The 21,097-nt window shown below is 44.1% G+C and overlaps 1 protein-coding gene across 9 annotated transcripts in view; it reads right to left on the reverse strand.

The window, feature by feature from the left end:
• Window positions 1–21,097, reverse strand: part of nfixb (nuclear factor I/Xb) — a 137,135-nt gene that overhangs the window by 22,060 nt on the left and 93,978 nt on the right. For 5 of the 9 annotated variants that reach the window (XM_085351288.1, XM_085351291.1, XM_085351292.1 and 2 more), the window contains 6 exons: window positions 8,246–8,311; window positions 6,381–6,455; window positions 5,334–5,454; window positions 5,042–5,077; window positions 4,384–4,514; window positions 1,966–2,040 (listed from right to left, as the gene is read on the reverse strand). In XM_085351288.1, coding sequence (XP_085207414.1) covers window positions 1,966–2,040; window positions 4,384–4,514; window positions 5,042–5,077; window positions 5,334–5,454; window positions 6,381–6,455; window positions 8,246–8,311 — 504 coding nt within the window. The remainder of the gene's footprint in view (window positions 1–1,965; window positions 2,041–4,383; window positions 4,515–5,041; window positions 5,078–5,333; window positions 5,455–6,380; window positions 6,456–8,245; window positions 8,312–21,097) is intronic. The other 4 variants (XM_085351289.1, XM_085351287.1, XM_085351293.1 and 1 more) reach the window with 3 other exon arrangements.

Raw genomic sequence — 21,097 nt, forward strand, 5'->3', positions numbered from 1 at the left:
CATCCCAACTTTAATTATAACCAGCTTATTATGCACAAACAGCCTTAAATTATACATATTGTTTTTAGTCTCTGTGATATTCCCTAATTAGTCGCTATCTTGCTGAAATATCTATCTATGCGGCTTCTCAGTGAGGAGCAGCAAATGAGGCCCAGATGCCCAATGAAAGCTTTGTCTGATAAAGCTAACAGAAGTTACTCTGATCTCTCTCTTAATCTGTGCGTGAGAGAGCGCGTGTGTGTCTGCACATATGCACGCATGCACACATACACAGTTGTTTGTTCTACGTTATTTCTGTGTCCTGCTCCTGGCACGCTGCGCTAACAGACTGGCAGCCAATTGCTCCCATGACCCTGTAGTCTTGCCATGCTAACAAGCTGGCGACCACACAAACCCCCTAACTGTCACAGAACTGGTCCACTAGCATGTGCGCGCGCACAACAGAGAGACGACAGATCTCGTGCACTCCTCGTTCAGGTAAGCGAGGAACAACAGTGTACATCAGCAGAGCAAAGCACCTCATTATACTCGCTGCCACGCGCAACATTAGCGCTCGTAAACACTAAGATTCAGCGCAAGGACACCTCCGCAAGACAGCCACACACATGACGATTTAATGCCCAGATAATTAGCTTGTAATCTCTGTCAAAATCACAAATACACGGGAAACCCACCCCCTCCTTCCCTTACTGAAAGGCTGATAGTGGGCTTTCCCACCACTGAGCAGCAGCAGCAAGCAGGCAGAAGGAGAGAGCGGAGCAGAGCTGAGCGGGAGACAGCGGACTTAATGATGAATTACATGATCACCTGCTATGCCTCAGAGCTTTTCATTCAGGTAGAGAATCACCTTCTGAGCACGCAGAGGCGGAGACTCTCCCCTTTCCTTCCCCCCACCCCCCTCCCCCTGTCCTCCGCCCCTCTTCTCCTCTCCACATCTCTCACTCCCAACACCACCACCACCATCACCAGAACAGATGTCTGCTGTAACCCAGTAGCTCCCTTCGCTGTAGACACATGGAGGCGCCATCTGGACCGGAACGCTGCTCCTCCCCAGATTGGGGAGCGTGCTTATGTGTGTGTGAATGTAAATCAGAGAAGGCGCTTAAATTTAGTTTTCTGTGCGCGTACGCATGTGTCTGCATGTCATTTGTAAATGTGCGCGTTAGTGAGTAAGCATGTCTCGCAGACAGAAGGCGCCTTGTGCATTGATGACACACCTGAGTGCCTTTAGTCTTGTTTGTTTGGGTCGTATGTTGTTTTTCCTGCGCTGTCTTTCAGAGATGGTTGAGTCAGGCCTACAGCAGGTGGGACGCCACTCAACAGCTCTGTCTAAACAACCGGCAGGACGAAGCAGCAAACCCCCATTCACACACCCCGCTCCTCCTTCTTTGTGTCTTTCAGTGCTCGCTTTCTCTCTCCGGGCTCAACAACAAAATTACAACACCCAAGGCACTCAGCTGAACGCCGCTGACAAACTCATACCACCTCGCAAACTCGGTTTGCAGTCTGTGGTTTTTCAGATATGATAATGCACCTAATTGCATATGTAGACTAGGGTTTACATCAGTATAAGAGCATTCAGACATGTTCTCAATGCCACAGAGACGTCTTTATCCTCCTAGACATCACATTTCTTTCACAGATTTACATCTTTAAGGCAGACAGGCGGAAGATGTTATGGAGCTACTGGGCTACCAAAAGGCTTTGGTGAACCCACAATGGACAACAGCAGACATCTGGTAGAAACACAACCCCACCCAGCAGCAGCATAGCCAGAGAACAGGACACAAACAGAGGGATGAAGAGAAGAGAAGAGAGGGACAAATGAAAAATAACCCAGATTCGCTCTGAGAGCTCACAGATTTGAAGAAAGGACAGAAAGAGATGTACACAAGCTGAGGGTGGTGTGAGCGGAGGTAGAGCATGTATACATGAACACAGTATAATGTTTAATGTTGTTCTAACCATGGTAAGGAAACTGCACTCCATCGCTCTCATGCTTAATCTTCCTCTCCTGCACACTGGCCAAATGGTGCTGCACTGAAAGGCCAAACAGGGGAGAAGGGAAGAGTTAACAATGGAAGAGGGGAGGAGAGAAAAAGAGACATCGAAAGAGATGGAAAGAATGAGAGAGAGAGAAACAGGGCTGGTTAAATAATAGGCAATAGGGGATTTTAATGTTATAGAGTGCAGCAAGTGTCTATAAAATAGTTACATCATTACTGTTGGCAGTATTAAAATGGCAGCATGTGAGTGGGAGGGACGGAGAATACATGAAAATTTAGCAATTTAACAAAATCCCCAAAGCCAAATACGACACCCAAGAGATATATGTTAAGTCTATTGAAAATACATTTGACGTGATCACCATCATGATGGTTAACAGTGCGGTTACCCAAAGAGTGAGTGGCTATGACTTCAGCATGTGAATGGGTGGTTGGAGTAGTGCCGCTCAGGATTTTGGTATAACTTTTAGGTATCTGGAGAATACTCAAAAATTAGAAATTCAACATTTTGGGAAATAAGCAAAATACTGATGGATGATAAAACTGGTGGCCTTCTGATGTCTGTATTATAAGTCAGCATTGAAGCAGCCAGCTCCTGGTTAGCTTAATGTTGTCTCAGTAAAAAATAAATAGATAAAAGAACAGCTAGCTCGGCTCTAGTCAACCAACAGCTCTGAGATTCACAAATGAATATAAAGAAACAAAAACAGAGAGAAGAGCAATTTGCCCTCATGGCCCTTTACAAGCCAGTTAGCCTATCACAAAACAAAGAACAAACACTTATTCTCATTTAATAACCTCGAGATAAACTGAAGCAAGAAACACAATGGTGTCACGTGACAGTAGCCCATCAGTCACATGACCAATTAGTCTCTGCACTGCATTAGCTAACTGGCTGCTAGCACAGCTTCCTCTTTGCTGTGCAATAATGTAAATTGCTGTATTTCCCAAAATCTCAAAGTACTCCTAAGGAACACCACATGCAACATTACAGTCATTACAGTGGGTTTACTTTAAGTTAGATTTGTAAAGGACTCGGTTACACCCACTTGATAAAACAAAGTTGCTAAACATTTAGCAGATGATGTTTGTGTTTCGCAGTCTAATGCACGACACTCGCACACACGTGCACTCAGTCCTGGAGGTGAGCTTAATAGATGTTAGCTCTAATGCCGTAAAAACTAAATGTGTCCATCTCTGCAGCTATTCTCACAGTCAGACAACAAACACTAGACAGCAGGCTATCCTCAGTTTGTGGTCTGATTGAAGGGGCAGTTCAGCCAGAACAAAAAGTTTTTTTCTGTCTTTTATCCAATAGCTTCAGGATCAGCTTTCTTTCTGTATCCCATCACAACAGTGGTGTGATGTACATAAACCTTGTTTGTTTTGAAGAACTGGTACTGGAAAGACATTTTTCCTATTTCCAAACACAATTTTCAAATGCATTAAGCATTAGATGATGGCAGAATTTCCAGCGATGGAAATAAAAGACCTTGAAATTTCTGCAAATTCCCCCGAATCTCTACAAACTGTTTAGAGTAACTGAGAAAATGTGTTTTTTACTGGCTCTTTAAGTCCCTGCTGTATGTGAGAAATGATGCTTTGGTGGGGGGTCCATTTAGGTATGGCATATAAGAGGATTAGAAGTTGAAAATGAAAGATGGTGCAAGTGGGGATAATGAGGGGGGGGCGAGTATTGAAGAGTCAAAATAGATGCAAGCGGGTATGATGGTGAAACATAATTAGCTTTAGCTTCTGGTCCATGTCAAGTCAGGAATTTAATATTTGTGGGAAATACATCTTTTTGCCTCGTTGCTGAGAGTTATTTAGAGCGTTACCATTCTAATAGCTGCACAGTAAGTATGAGCAAAACACAGCAGGAAGTGGAGGGGCTAGTTTGGGCTTTGTCACATATGCACTGTTACAGGAGGAGACGATCATATTAAACATGGCTGTCTCAAATAACGAAGTCAGTGCCCAAACCTTCTGTTTATAAATCAGGAGAAAGGCGGCTTGCCTCATAATGTGAACGAACTGGGCGCTGCACCAAGGCCTAGATAACATCAGATAATAATGCTCATTTTGATGACCTCAGCTAGCAATGAGACCTTTTGCTGAAACCAGACTGCTTGTTTCCCTCTTTTAAAGTTACGCTAAGCTGACCAGCTGGTGCTTGCTTCTTGTTTACTCTACAGACATTACAATAGTATCAAACTACAGAAGCTAAACGTATTTCCCCAAATGTCAAATTGTTTTTTTAAGGCTTTACGATTCAAGGTGAAGCCAGTGTTTAAAGTTTGCCTCTGAATTGATGTGGACCTCAGCACAGTTTCTGGATTGCGTGCAAAATCTGATGCAGCAGTTGCAGCGGGACTACCTGCATCCACATCATTAGGCCAGCCGCTGGACTGAGAGCTGCTGCCAGCCGCTGGGGAACGGCCCGAGTAGAAGACATCATCCACTGGGCTCTCCATCTCACTGTCGTCAATGGACTTGCGCTTGTTGGAGCTGGGAGAGGAAGGAGAAAGATTAGTAAAAGGGATTCATTATGAGAGCAATCTGAAGCAGGCCAGGGTTTCCCACTAAAATAAATAGGCACAACTAATTAGTACAGGGGACACTGATAAATGTCATATCATCTTAAATCAAGGGAAATGAAACAAAGTCACCTTTTCTCTTCAGTTATCTACATTTTGTTTTCATATTATGTTACAGTCTTAAGGGACAAAGCAGCATAATTGGAGACAAACAAACACGAGGCCAGAATTTTAACAACATGCTGTGTCCACGCCGGCTCAAAGCAGCCGCGCGCTAGAAACTGCAAGCAGAAAGTGTGCCTGGTGATGTCGGAGCCTATTTTTGTGTGTGTTTGCACATTCCTACAAACACATACATCTGTGACCAATAAAATAAAAGGGGCTGTGAACGTACAGCGTGTGCGTATACGTGGGACAGCATGCGTGTGGCTTTTGTGTGATGCAGGGGTCTGTGCTACATTAGTATCAAGGGAGATATTCTGTAATGAGTGTAACTACCTCCGTGGGAGACTTGCATAAAGCTCCATTTCAGTCCTGCAGCGTAAGATGAGCGGGAGAGGACGGCAGAGGAGAGGGAAACAGACACAAACAAGGAACGGGTGACAGACAGATCGGTGGGAAATATGAGTGGGGACGAGGAGGGTTAGTGACGAGGAAGGAGAGAGAAAGATCACGATCAAAAAGCAGAGCAGGCTAAGCATTAGGAAACACAGTACAGAGGTTGGAGAATGAAGAATAGCAAGTGGCAGAATTAGATTTAGAAGGAGCGTTTCGAGTGCTTCGTGTGTACCTGGTGGAGGGGGTGGAGGTGATCGAGCGCCGCCCCAGGGTCACCTGGTTGATGTTGTAATAGCCGGGGCTGTCCAGGTCAGCCAGAGAGAAGTTGGGGCCTGTCGCTGTAGCCACAGGGGCTGAGGGGATGCACACAGAGGAAACGAGAGAAAAGAGACACATCATAGAAAAAAACTAGAATTAAAAGCTGAAAGTGTGAGAGAGCCGTCGACTGCAGAAACAGTTCTTTGTTTAAGCTTCGCAGAAGATGATTCCTGATAACTCTGACGTTTCAGTAGCACTACAAATGTACTCATTTCAAAGTCTCTATAGCCTTACTAGTCCATTTTTGGAGACACTGACACGATTATGTTTACAGGACTTTGCTAAACTTCTATTCAACCTCGTAGGACCTGGTGTCCACATATGGGAACATCACATTTTGGGTTGTCTGGACCAGCGGTCCCCAACCTTTACGTTTCCCCAACCACAGACCGCTTTATGTCTGACCTTTAAGGTGTCGCAGATAAATACAACAAAATAAAACCAGTAGAGCTACCACAAAAAAAAGATTTATTCATGACACACAGGACACTGAGTTAATGATAAACATGATAACAAAATAATGATAAAACCCTGAAGACCATAAATTTCACACTCGAGCCTCAACTCTCGGGCCCGGCACCAAACGACCCACGGACTGGTCCTGGTGCGTGGCCCGGGGGCTGGGGGCGGCTGGTCTAGACCGCAATACTAAATTTTGCTCTTTCAAAATTTGTTGTTTCTCATTTTGTTTGTGTACTCAGGAAAATGCTGCTGTGTTCAGTTTTGCACATCATTACTCAAATGTGACTTTTAGCGTTCTATCAAACACCATCGAGCCAGATAGCAAAGAGGAATTCAAAATGCACATTCGGATCTTAGCAGGTTAATGTACGAGTGATATAATTATGCAAATCAATCCAGCTACTCAAAACTACTAGTTATAATAGGTTATAGAGTAATATACTTATAATAACATAAGTAACTATATACTAAGAATGAGAGGTGACAGTGGTTGACTCACTCTGCGACACACGGACCAGCTCGGCTACGTTCCACACACCCGAAGTAACAAAGCAGTCCTGGAAACTCAAGTTGCCTGGTTAAAGGGAGAAAGAGACATTTGTGAGTTACACTCTGAATGCACACACACACACACACACACACACACACACACACACACACACACACACACACACACACACACACTCAGAAAGAGGCTGAAAAACACGTGTGGAAAGGCCTGACACACTGCTGGTGTCATCCACTGGGCCCATGTGTTTTCTATAAGGTACAACAGGCCTTTGGTTTGGACGTGTTCACTTTCTTGACTGTTGACAGTCCAACATACACAACCAATCAGATCCAACAAGCGGCTGTAATCTCCACACAGACAGCTATGTAATGGATGATGCGCTGTGCATTGCGATCTTCATGTATATATCATGCGCACGCATAATAAAGTGCACATGTTTAATAAGAGGTACTGGAACACTGATATACACACGTCCTCGCACATCTGTCCTTTCAGTCTGTTGAGACTGTAACCAAAACCTTGATTATAACTTGTGTTGAAGTTTCACAACTACAGTCATCATTTCTTCTCAGTCGACTACACTGCGCTGTAGCCTGTGATGGGTTTTGTCAGTGGAACATTTTCTTAACAGTTCTTAGTTTCAACGTTACGATCATCTGACTGCTTGTCTGGCTTTTTCCTCTTTCAGCTGTGTTAGTTTCCAGCACCGTGTCGCTTTTATCGACAATAACACGTATGAACAATACTCGACTTCAAATGAGCTACAACAAACCCTCGACGCTTGCTGCCTGACGATTGACCAATATGCTGACCCTTGGCCTAAATCTTAAATCTAACATTTTAGCCATCAACTCTTGATTTTGAGCACAAAGGCCTAAAAAGAGAAAAACAAACAAAAGAAACAAAATACTGTAAGATGCAAAATCACTTTAAGCTAGCAACGAGCCAGACAGCAGAACGTGCAGATAAATTTGCAGCTAACATAATAAACTGGACTGATATTTGTCAGGTGTCTAGAAACCTGATGACTGATAATGTTCTGGTATCAGCTGACAACAGGTAAGAACCTTGTTTTCACATAAGGAGCTTCATAAAAGTCTTTAAAAAAGGCTTTTATGAAGCTTAGTGAACTCACCTGATCTTTGATTCTTATTTTATTTAAACTGAATGTAAACAGCGAGGTAAGTGAAATGTCTACACACGAAACACACCGTCACAGGTGAAAATGGTACAAACAAATTAAATGTGCTGCATTCTGAACTTCTGTTCCCCAAGTAAAGTTTAAGTATGCGACACTATGTTGTCCATGTCGTATTACGCTGTGTGTAAAGCGGATCGCTTTATGGCTCCGGGGCCGAATCCATTTTAAATCCACACCCTTCTCTCCCCCTTCCCTCTGTCTGTCCATCACTCCCCCCCACGCCTTCTCCCTTCGCCTCTCATTCTTTCATTCAGTTCTTTTCAGCCCTCCTTATTTCTTCTCCTCTCGCTCCTTCACTCCATCCCTGCCCGGGGTTAACCGCAGCGGGGAGAGCGCATGAGGTCAGCGCTCAGCTTCGGCAGCGGCCATGTGGTTCCCATCTTCCAAGAACGTCAGTGTGATTTATGAGCGGCCTGCCACAAACCCAGCACAGCCCCCACGCTACAGCACCATCAGCTCGCCTTACCATAATAAACTTAGATCCAACTCTGCTGGGACGCACTTGCACAGGCACAGAGGCCCGCGTGTAGGGCTAATGCACATACATGTGCATGCATGACTGTATAGGTGTGACTGCGTGCAGGCACAGGTATGTTTTTTAATAATTGCACATGTAGAGTGAGATTAATGGAACGTGCACTTGTAAACCTACCGTTTGGTGGGGGCTTCACATCTGTGTCTCCTTGCTGGTTTGAGTTGTCTGATTGTCCTGATTGTTCTGCAGAGAGAGAGAAAAAGAAAGAAAGATGGTGAGTCAGGTGGACAGATGTCTGGACACTGACCAAGGTGAGGGGGCAGGTAAAGAACAGAGGAGTCTCCTGAGAAACTATATGGTAAACTCTTTTCACTGACAACGGACAGACGTGTTGAGATTAAAAAGGCAGATATTTGCACTCGGTCGAGGCTCAGAGTACCGTTAGTAGATTCTTATCTGGTCATTATCGTACTCACAGCCTTAGTGTATGTTTGGTAAAGTGCTACAAATCCCCCAAAACATTTTTAATGCCAACAATTAACTCAGCGTACGTGTAATTTCTGGGTATTGATGCACCGTCTTTGCCATTTTTTTGAAAGACCTTCTAAAATATAGAATCTGAATACAGTGTAAACTGGCTCAAGTGTTCCTAAGAAACAAACCTCTGCTTCTGAGTCGCGGTTTTGAACGTGTGCGTTCCTGTATTCTGGGTACTGCTGTGTATAACTCAACTGTTTTTGTATCTTTGTTTCTTGCAATTACTCAAACTCACCATTCATGTTGGGCAGAGTGCTAATGGTCCCAAGAACTTTTAGAAATGCATCATTTGGAGTTGAATCACCTTAAAAAATCTTTTCTCTCTTTGTGTACCTAACTTTTCGGCGCTTGAATGTTTGCATGTGCACACAGCTACAAACACTAGGTAAAAAAGTTAGGTAAAGTGACAGATGTGTCACCTCAACAGCCCACGCTGACTAGTCAAATGTGCACTTTGTCTGGATTGCATCTCCTGCATTGCTTCCATCTATAGGGACACGAAGGCGCTCAGAGAGTCGTCTGCTTCAGCTGCTTTTCTTTGGCTCGCTGGCTGCCATTCTTCTTCGGATGTGTAATGCACCCTTGTGGAGTTTTATGGTTGTATCATATATACCATTCAGGCCAATTACTCCAAAGCACTTAGCCTTTAAGGGCGTCTTGGGCCAAGACTCCCAATCCAAAACGTGGCCCCCTTGCAGCCACTACTAGGCCCCCCAGTCTCAACATCTTCTAAACCCAAATCAGTGTCCTAATCTTGGGTGGCAGTGTTGCGTTGCGTGCCAGCAAACTGGTGCACTATTCACCCTGTCGGTCGCGTGCCAAAAGCAGGAAAACAAAAAGAAACCCAAAGCACCTCATCGCTCTGGGAAGAGGGAAACACGAGGAAGAGCTTCTTTTCTTTCCTTCTCGCAACACTCGTCCTTCATTCTGCACAAGAGTCCATCTTCAGGTCTTTCTCCCTCAGTTCCTCTCACATTGGTTTTGTCTCTTTCTCTCTTGCGCGCTGTCGCTCTGTGGAATCCTGGCAGCCATCTTAGCGCTTGGCAGCCATCTTAGCTTTGGCGGTACCCATGCATTCCTGCTAGCTGACGGCACACCCACACACACACAGAAATAGACACACATGCTTGCAAAGCACACTCACTCTCAAACACAGCCCCAGTGGTCTTAAAGATAAAAAGACCTACGGAGGACGTGCGACGCTGATGGAGTAAAGGGACGCTTGTTTACAATCCTGTGAGTATCCTGTCGCCTACGCTAATAGGCCGTTAGAGTTCGACAGCTGATCACAAATATCAGACGCACTCGTAAAGCGACAGGAAGTGTGCAAAGGGCAACACAAAGAGAGTCCTCCAAGGTAAACGAGGCGATGTTTGGAGGAAGCCTGAGGCCTTTCTCATCGCTGCAGCGCTCATCCCGACAAACCCTCAGCAAACAGTCAAAACCTCTGAAACCCGCGTGCCTCAGAAAAATCTCTTGCCCTGTGTGACAGCATCCAAGCCAAAATTCACTGCCTTGTTGTCATGACAACGTGGATGGCACACCACAGTCCCTAATGATGAGTGGTTGTTGAAGCCTGTGTGTGCATATGTGTCGCTGTTTGGCCTGGCAATTAGTTCGAATGAAGATAATAATATAGCTTCCTGGCATGCGCTCAATGTGTTGTTTTGTTTAAGTATCTCTTGGCACAACGCAGAGCGGTGGCCGCACAGCCACTCTGTCACACGCCTGCTTTACTGTATCAGGAGTTCTTCTGTTTAACTCTCCAGGCTCGGCTTTGAGAACTTTCCTGTTTCTCTTGTTAAATCACAGCGACATATACACCGAATTTCAAATGTAAATGAAGTGATTGCAACTACAATACAAGTTCTCAAACTTTAAACTGATTTTGAGGGTTTCCAGCAAATGAAGGGTGGCTTTCTATCCTTAAAACTTGTGCAATGTTTAACAACAGTTAGCAAATGAACCAAGGTTATCCTATCACTGTGCTTCATTTGCACCAGGAGGTTTCTTCCTGTCAAAAGGGAGTTTTTCCTTCCCACTGTCACCAAGTGCTTGCTCATAGGGGGTCATGTGATTATTAGGGTTTCTTTCTAACATTGTACCATGTTTGTGCACCTTGAACTGACTGTTTTTTGTGAATTGGCACTACATGAATAAAAGAATTATAATAAAAGGAATTGTATTCAAGGCTGAAAGTTGGAAAATGAAGAAAAATGCTGTTTGACAGACTCCTTTAAGACCACGTGCCCACATCGGAGAGAAAAATAACTGTCAATTCTCTCTGCTAGCAAAAAGCTGCAAAGTGACTGATAGCACATGTGTGGTTGGACGCCCTACCAACAGACTAAGGAACCCATAACCAAGGATGTTTTCACAACTTCACTGTTTAGCCCATTTGAGCTGACCCCTGTTTTTTTCCTCCCTTGGTGCAGGTTGTTTCTGCCAACATGAACGTAGTCATCGTACTCTGATTCGGACCAAAGCAAACGCCCTTTGGAGGAGGTGCAAACCTCAGAGCTTTTAATAATTAAATTAATCTGACCCAACGACCAGCTGTGCGCTGCAAGTTTGAGCTAAATGCCATCCCATAGTCAGGCATGCTTTGCATTCTGTGACATAATAAACACAGACATGTAGAGTGCCTACCGTAGTATCTGTTGTTCCTGAAATATCTCATACCTAAGCAGGCCGGACGTCCTCAGCTGGTTTATTGTAACGCACTTTTGCACTACTGGAGTTTGCTTGAAGGCTACAACTTTGCTAAGTCATTAACTGTTTCGGGCCACAGTAAACAAAGTATGGATAAGACAAAAAATGTGTTTAGTGTTTAATTAACTTCTGAACAAAAGAAATGAGCACTTTAGGAGACGTGAGCAAGATGAACTACAGGAAAACACTGACAGATGTAGCATTCGCGCTGTCACTAATAAATCAAATATGAGGTTTGTGCTACTATATTTCTATAAGCCAAAGTCAGTGTTACACTGGAATGTGGATCATTCAGGAGGATTTGGATAACATACAGCAGCTTTTAGCACATGGCTAATATTATCTAACAGCTAAGTAGATACAGCCAAAATAAACTTTTTAAAAGTGTAATATTTTAGTCAGCCAGAGGATTTTAGCAGCGTTTCGGCCTCCAGTTACATAACGCGGGAAATAAAGATCTAAAAATAATGTATGAATATATATTTTATGCCAGGTTTGCTAACATTTCTTATGTTTACGGTACACACAGAGATACTAGCAGGTTAATATCCTGGATCTAGTGGCATTCTTGATTGTTGTGTAAAGCAGCTATAAAAAACAATCCCACTCTGTAAGACGTTATGGAAAAAAACGTTCATGTCTCACTAAGTTTTGGTTCAATTTGATTCTTGCCTAATTTCCCGTTTGTGTATTTGCATAATTATGTGTCATTCCCATGCTCTGCTTAGTTCAATAAAGCAAAAATGTCTTTGTCTGATATTAATTTAACGCATGAACGCACTTCACAATATGTATGTGCTTGTATGTTTTATGTGCTTTCATTCTTAAATGTGCACGTGTATGGATGGAGTGTAATCCGTGCATCTATATTTACATACATTGTGTGGGTGCACAATAGGTGCCCAAAGGTGCCTCTACAGGAGTACAGTAAGGAGGGGGTGTGATGCCCTTAAAGAAAGAAGACGCTCTACGCTCCTGGTAAACAATAGCAGTTGTGTATTATTATACAGTCATATAAGACCACCGTGCAGGGAGAAATCACTGCCAGCAGGCCTCCCATCCCCACTGCAACATTTGTGTGTGCCCACACCTATAACACGCAGAGGAGCACATGTGACCGCTTTTATTAACGTGTTGGTTCAAGTGCTCGGATGTGCACACTCCAAACATGGATGCACATGCCTCCAAAGCACAAACATGCTCACACACACACAAAAACACAACATTCAAACACAGATGAATCACCCTTATCTCCTGCACACAGTCGCCCCAAGGCCCCCTGCACACACCCCGCTAGAGATAACACACACACACACAGGCCATCTAATACACCATGCTATCGCTCTAATCACCAACATGCACACACACATTTCACTTTGTTTCCTGCTCAACATACAGTACAATTATTGCTAATGTACTCCAGTAGAGTCTATGTAAAAGTTAACACTGGCTATACATTTGTCACACTGCAGACGCAGACGAACTCACACCCAGGCTAATGTACACACACTCAGAAACCACACTTGCACAATCGCTCCATTCATCATACACGTAAAAACAAAACGACACCACGCACGGATACACAATTACGCAATCTGGAATCATTAAGTGACACTTGAATGTAAAATCACATAGACGTGCTCCCCTCTTAGTGCGCAGGCAGCCACTGCCAGCGCTAATGGACTCATTTACGACGTGCATATTCATATACGAGCGCACGCTGCACACTTTTTGCTAATTTACAGAACGGCTTAGAGTATTTGTTTGTGCATCACAAGCACACGTGAGCAAACAGGCCCTCTGTAATCTAATGTGCACTAAGTGAGGGGGATTTTGCAGACTGATGAGAGACTATAAAGCTACCATCACCAGTCCAGCACTAGAGATAAAATATAACGTCCTTTGGATGTTAAACTCGAAGGCGATTGCAAATATTTCCATAAGCAAGTTATTGTAATAGTCAGTATTATCATCCTGTTTATGAGAATCAGATGCTTTTCGGGGCCTTCACTCAGCTGTCTTTGTGACTGCCTGCACTAAAATACCAAATCTGTAGAAAGAAATAACCAGATTAACACAAAAACACAGCTACAGATGTACCGAGAATAACTCTACATGCTACTTCTTAGCATAAAAAGCCGTTAGCTTAGCGATCATACCTAACAAAGCACGTCTGTCTTCACACGTTCACGTTAAACCGACAATAATTCGTTGCAAATGCAATTAAAGAAACACAGAAAAGCACGAGTACAGGTGCGCAAAGAGGGTTTAACAAAGCGATGCTATGAAGCTGCATTGTGGAAAACTGAGGAGGCGGAGCTCCAGCCTTGAAAGTCCACCATGCTGGTAATGAAAATTCAATACTACGCTGCTTCCCTTTAAATACCTTAAAAATACAGATTTAAATCTTTAAAGTGTTTCATTTAAATGAAGCTGGAACGAATTTTGAGAGTAAAAGTGAGAAATTCTAATCCACAGTCGAATCTGTGGATGTAGCTGCAGCCTGAGATCCTTTGACTTCCTCTGTCTCCACCCTCTGCGTGTCATTTAAGGATAGTTCCCCTGACATGGTTCAGTTCACAGTCAAATGATAGGGGCCTCTTCCTCTGACTACTGCAGAAGTCTGTGGACAAGTCTACCACTGTTCTCCCTCCTTGATCTCCGTCTCGCTGCTGCCTTTCACTCTCACACTGTAACCCCCCTCGCTCCACCTCAGCTTCCTCTGCCTCCTTTTTTTCTGGATGTCTCTCTCTTTCACTCTTCAGAGTTCAGGCCTGCTGGTACATACAAACCCCGTCATTCCCTCCAGAGTTCAGCAAAGGATCTGCTCTCAGCGAGGCCTTGACTGGACCGCAACGGATAAAACACAGATATACACAAAGAAACACTAAATACAACGGAGACTGCACAAAGGTACGGCTGCCTGCAAATGGAAGACTGAAGTAAAGCAGAAAGCACGACTGCACTGACTGACATATACATATACAAGCGTAGCTGCGCAGCCTCAACCCCTCTCTCCACCCGCACTCCCCATCCACCAGCCTCTGGATAAAGAAACCGAACTGCCTCCCCAATTGGGTTTCGCTTAAGAGGTTTATCGGTGTGTTGCTAAACATTCTGACCTTTTTTTTTAATCTTTAATGCGCTTAAAATGTTCCAAACCCTCCTAATCCCCACGGCTATCCCACACAGATGTTCACTCGGCTCTTTTATTGGACTTCATTTCAACCTCCTTTTTTTTCTTCCTCTCCTCCTCCACCACCTCCTTCATCCTCTCCACATCTCCCCCCCTCCCCTCCGTTTTCATAGGCCGATTCGTTTTCCAGTTTCTGAATACTAGTCACTGCCTCCTGATCGCCCCGGCGCTGCTCCCACCCGCCCCTTGTGTTTCAATCTTCCACTAGAAAAGCTCATGTTGAGCCTGGTTTTTAAGCCACGGGGGCTTCTTATTGGACGCTGGCTGCGCTGGTACAGTGTCATCTGTCCCGTGAGTGACCTCAGCTCACTGTGGCCACCTTTCGATTCAGAAAAAGCGTGAGTGTGTGAGAGGATGCCACTTTTACCAAAAAGCGCTCTGGATAATTAATAGGAGTTAGTTTCATTAGTGTACAGTTTAGTGTAACAGGATAATAACAGGGGACGGTGAGAACATTGTGGTTCTTCCTGCTGAGCTATTAGGACATCTGGAACAGCCTGAACAAATCCAGTCTTTCGCTTTTTAATGACTCTCAATGTGAAATCTCTTTATCTCTAAAATGTTACATGCAGAAGGAAGTTTCTACATTTATAGAATGAACTCTGGTTACGGTGCTCCAGTGTTGTATCAATTAAGTCCCAGTTACTAAAGAAATGTGTTGTTTGCTTGATGAAAGAGATAAACTTGAGCTCTGTGCTTTTACCACATCTTCTGTTTAAGGACAATGTGACCTGTAAGCAGTGATAAAATGCACAAGTGGCCCATTTATGAGTCAAAAAAGTGGATGTAGCTAATGTGACTGTTGTTGTGGAGCCAGAAGCAACCATATTTAAACAAGACAGTAGAGTGCTAAGGAATCAGCTAATGCTGTACAGCTTCAACACGCTGATGCTAAGTGACAGACTAATGGAAAAGGAGAAACTGTTTTTACTCTGGAGTACTAATTTCTTGTACCAGTGAATTCAATTAGCAAAGGTGAGATGTCGAAAACACCTGCAGGCTACAGCTGCCTGCATCTGCAGCCGCTCGTCAATCAATCACAGAAGCCACAACTTTACACCCAAGTCAACATTGGTGATTTACCTCTGTACAGGTGTTAGAGGTCAAAAGGAACTTTAAACATGAAATCTGTTTTCCGCACCGTGTTGATTTCATACCTGAAGTTGGACGTCGTAACACGGGAGTCTGTGGGGACTGACTTGCTTTGGAAGCCACCCTCATGTGGACAGAGGGGAACTGCAGGTTTCGGCACTTCGGAGTTTTCCACTCGAGTGCTGTGCTTTTACTGCCTTGTCTTTTTTTAAAGGAGTGTTTGGCACACAGGAAACATGTTAAACCTTGACGCTATAAGATAAGAGATAAGATAAGATAAGATAGAACTTTATTAATCCCTCGGGTGGGTTCCTCTGGGAAATTCGACTTCCAAAAAGCACAGCAACGACCGACGTTACAGTTACAGAATTGTTATATATATATATATATATATATATATATATATATATATATATATATATATATATATATATACACACACACACATATATAAATACAGAGACAAATATAAATAAAATATACAAAGGGGATAAATAGAATAAATAGGAATAAGGCAGACTTTACAGCACAAGAAACAAAAAAAGGTCACAAAAATGCAACATTTGACGCATCAAGGAAAAAGATTCTGAAAGTGCTCAGTCACTGATTTATAATGATTTATAGATTTATAATGAAAAGCCGCCTCCATCCTTGTGAAACTACCCTGCATTATACGACTGTAATGACAGCTCATTTACTGTCAATGGAGCAGCACGTTTCTGTTTACAAATCAAGCCAGAGTTTCTAGAAATTGAAAGAATAACACAGGGGTTTGCTGTTTCAGGATGGGTTTTCCTTTCAGCTATTTTTGGCGCCTTCCTGGGAAGTTTATTTGGCTTCCATATCCACACCCTACCTATTAAACCAGCAGCTTCCAGCTCTGGCAATTCCTCTGGCAATGTGGCGGTGCACAAAATACCTCTTACAGGCTAGTGCGCTTACGACTTCCCATCTTTTTGATACATTAAAAACATTTTTCCAAGTCTACATAAAATCAATCTTAGTGCCCACATTCAGTGTGTAAGTGACAATAGTGCATCTCTGAATGTCTGGCATGTAACTCCATGTGACAGCGCAGCATGGGGCGATGTGATTAATTGTGAAATGTGTTTCAGTGCTGCTAGTGCTGAAGTGTGAATGTGTGGGTGTGACACTATAAATACCTCACTTGTTGGCTTTTGCGTGTGAGATTGTGTCTTATATATGTTTATGATATTGTATACGTGCAAAGATTTCTGGAGCGCACGTGTTGAGGCACAGTTGGAGATAAGCGTGTAAACATCTGTGACTGACAGGCTGAGCAGCAGAGTGTGGGAGGCAGACGACGTTCTTTTATTAAAACACGCGTGTGCAGTGCGTGCATCGCTTCGTGGGAGTGTTTGCATGTGCGCGCTCCCCGCGATTCTCTCTATACGTGTGAAAGTTCAATAAATTAAGAGAGATAATTCTGTGTAAGATGCACATCTGTGTTTGTACGTGTGCGCACTAGTGTGTGTGCGCTTGTGTGTACGTGTGTGTGCTTGCGTGGCCGCCTGGCCGAGCCCTGTGCCAGCAAGGAGCAGGTGTGGGGAGGCAGCCCTGCTTTGCCCGTTGCCCATCTGCGTGGCCGTCTGTGTGCCGCCTGCGCCCTCTCTTTGCCAACGCCACACAGAGCCGGGGAGCCAGGGGGTGAGAGGGGGGTGAGAAGGGGTGAGAGGGGCCTAAAGGGAATCAACCATGGGAGAGAGAAGAGGGCAGGGGGTAGAAGGGATGGAGGGGGCTGGCTGGCTGCCCACGGATACCCCCTCCTCTCTCCCTCTGCCCTGTTTCTTTTATCTTTTATCTGTGCCTATGCTGATGAGCTGCGATGTACAGGGAGAGGTGGGCAGGGAGGGAGGACCAGGCGACACAGAGGGAGAAACACAAAAACAAAAAAGAGCCCTGCTTGTTGTCGGGGTAAACGCAAGAGTAAAAAGGGCAAAGAAAACCATCGAGCGATTTGAGGCTAGTTTTCTAATCTGTGGCTGTTAGTCTCTCTGTCTGAATAATAGTCTGTCTCTGAATTTCTGAACCTATCCAAATGTTCACGTCGAAACTGAAAATGCATATGGTGAGGTGTCATTCCTCCATTTGGCCAGCAGATGTCACTTGTTGGCAGTGGGGGCCACAAGGCAGCAACACATGCTAAAGAAATCTGCCTCTTGCAAGGGGAAGAGAAAGCAGTGGGAAAGATTTCAGCAGGGCTGCCGTGGCTTTAGAAAGATAGGAGGTGAAAGCTCTCGGGCATATTGGACTTTAGTCGAAACTACGACCACCAAATGAAATATCTGTGTCTCCAAAATACAGCACAACTGTGTCTTTTTCATAGCGGACGTGCTGCATGTTAGCTTCATACCTCTCTACCCACAAACTGACAACTACTATTATTTTTCCCTGCATTTCCTCCTCTTGTGTGTTTCTGATCACATGTTGATAATACTCGAAGCCAGCGCGATGACACGGACAATAAACATATAGTGAAAAATGCACCATGTCCATGCAGGCTTTTTGCACAGGAAGAATTGTTTAAACTGCACTGATGATGTGTGTATATATTAAATTTCATACAAACAGAACTAAGCAGACAACGTACAGCACTGAGGTTCACAGGGCTGAATGAAAGACATCAGCCACCCTGTGATATATGCACATGCATGTGGGTGTTTGTGTGTGTGAGTGGGGCTGGGTCTGGGCACAAGTGGGAATGGGCATCATGTGATGCCAGTTCGTGCCAGGGAATGGAGGAGAGAGAGAAACAGAGGAGGAGGAATAGAAGGAGAAAAGGCAAAAATAAAAGGGAGGGAAGAGAGGCAGTCTGAGGGAAGAAGGGGGCACAGAAAATGACAAAAAAGTGAATGAAAGAGAAGAAGAAGAGGAGTGGGGTGAAGAAAGGGAACGAGTGATGAGAAAGAGGGGGTTAGAGAGAAAGGGAGGGGGGTGAGGTGGGGGCTGGGGGGATTGTGAGAGCTGTGGGAACGTTTTGCCTCGCCAAGAAAGACGTGAGCAGAGAGAATAAAAGAAGGAATGAGAAAGAAAGAGAGACTTGTTGGCAGAGCAGAAGAGGAGAGCAGAGGAGGGTACGAGGAGGGGGAGTGAAGGCAGCGTACGGCGGGCACCAGCCAGGGAGCAGACACCATCAAACCCGGCACTACGGGGGAGACGAGGAAAAGCAAACACACAGCGCACCACAGCCACCACAAGGCAGTGCCATCGTTTTGCCAGGAGCCAAACATCGCAAACTATCCTCCCCAACTCATAAATTTCACACCCAAATCCATGACAAGCACCGGGCAGATCACGGTGACCTGTCACTCAAACGTCGCCCCTGTGTGTTTGGACTGGGGAAAGCTCAAAGTGTGACCTTATGAACTTTTGGCTTCACATTTGATCGCCATTCCCCCGCTGCATCAAATCCCCTCGTGACAAATTCTCAGCAGCAGACCCACAGTGGACAAATTCATGCGGCGAAAAGTCGTAACGCCGGAAAACAGGCAAAGCAACCTGTGCAAGATGGGAAATGACATCCCCAGGCGCACACACCGTCATCCATGTCCCCAAAAGGCTCCCACATGTACAATTATCAGAATTGATTTTGGTAGCTGGCAACAGATTTGTGCAAATTGCTTTGGGAATATGCACCCAATCACAGTATCAACTGCAATTATAAGACACTTAAAGGTACGCTAATCAATATTTTATATTAATAGTGATACAAATGACTGTGTGCAACGTGAAGGATGTTTGGTTTACAGTAATAAACCCAAGCTCAGCCACCTGTGCAGTTTCAAGTCTCTTGTTTGGCACCTTTTAGACTTTGTCTCGTTTCTTGACTTGCTGTTACAAATGTGGATGATCACATTAAACATGGACAAATACTCACAGCCAGCAGCTCAGGTTTCAGACAGTTTTCTACCTTTGGCTCTGTATGATGTCACAGAGAGCGGACCTGTTGTTAAAATATTTTGCTGACCAGAGGCAGCCAATCAGAAGAAAGCAACTGTAGCAGCTTGTTTCAGACAGACGATGAACTGACACACCCACTATAACATGACTGAGGATTATTTTCAACTGTGAATCACACAAAACTACATTAGTAGAGTCTAAGAATAAAAAGCTACAGATGAGCATAATGATCCCCATTAAACACTTTTTCCTGATTTGGAAACCTGTGCCAAACAAAAGACGTTGAGCATTAACAGTGAACGATGTCTTATTGAAGACCATAATAAAGCTGAAAATGAGAGAGAATATTGTTGTTATGGGCAATCATGCTACCAAATGAATGCTAATGGTCATGTATTCAGTTTGATTGCTAAACAAGTCAGCTAGCTTGTTGCAAAAACCCCATGAAAATGAAAAAGGAGCTCATTAATGCAGGTTAACGGACAAAGCTAGCTAGTTTTGATGGCTTCTGTTGGACTGTATGCACAAATACTCCAAGTGACTTGTTTTGTACTACTGAGCCTAAACTCTGCTTCTGTGAAGTTCTTCAGACCTACACAGAAGAATGTGTTGGGGTAACCACAGGCTCTGTTGGAGTAAATGTGGATTTCAACAAAATGCCACAATGTGGCATGAAAGTTGATAGGTTGATTCATATCCTGTCAGGATGCAAGTTCTGAGCAGAGAGGAATGCATGTATGCAAAGGTAAATAAACAATGTTAACAACTACAGATAGCTCTTCTGGCCTAAGGCAATACGGTTATATTTAACGGTCTTCTAGCACTGCAAGGTTGTGATGGTATGCTGTGCATCCAGGAGCACGAAGCTTAAAAAACATTCTCACTTGAAGACGTCCGAGTTCTAACATTCCTGTCAGGATTCACACCAACAGTGATTCAAATAGTGTGCAGCCAGTATTCAGCTGATGTAATCCCTCACATGTTTTAATACAACATCAACAAAATATGATTCAGTTTATAAGACAACACGATTTGCATCTCGCTCTTTATTTACACCAATGGGCTTTCAGCCTGAACGCACTAAAGATTTATTTTGGTTTGGTGAACTATGCAAATAAATGCTCCCAAATCTATCTGGGGCTTGGAGAACGTGTTTTATGAGGGCTGTAAAACTCCACACAAACACATAAAGCGGGCCTGTAAAAATAATGTGTGCTCTGCATAAATGCTCATTTGGACTAATGAATTAGGGTAGCGATGAATGGCTGTGCAAGTGTCCACATCCTCCCTGGGTGATGCCGATGGAGACTTAATGTTAGATGTGCATGATTTGTGAGTAGTACTGTGAGTGTGTGTCTACATATGATATGTTAGCTGGAGTAAGGGGGAAGTGTTGCTCTGTTTGTGCATGTGTGTGGGCACCAGTGACTTTGCTCCTCCTTTAACAACCTCATTCAGCTGTCAAATAAGGAAACCAGATCCAAAACTATAATGAACCAGATCTGGGGGCGACATACAGAAACACAAAGAACAGCGGTACCGGCTAAACGTTTCTATGAAGTAAGTAAAAA

Source organism: Diplotaxodon limnothrissa, linkage group LG4, assembly GCF_057381915.1.
Source record: "Diplotaxodon limnothrissa isolate DT_005_m linkage group LG4, D_limnothrissa_male_GT1.1, whole genome shotgun sequence".
NCBI lineage: Eukaryota > Metazoa > Chordata > Actinopteri > Cichliformes > Cichlidae > Diplotaxodon > Diplotaxodon limnothrissa.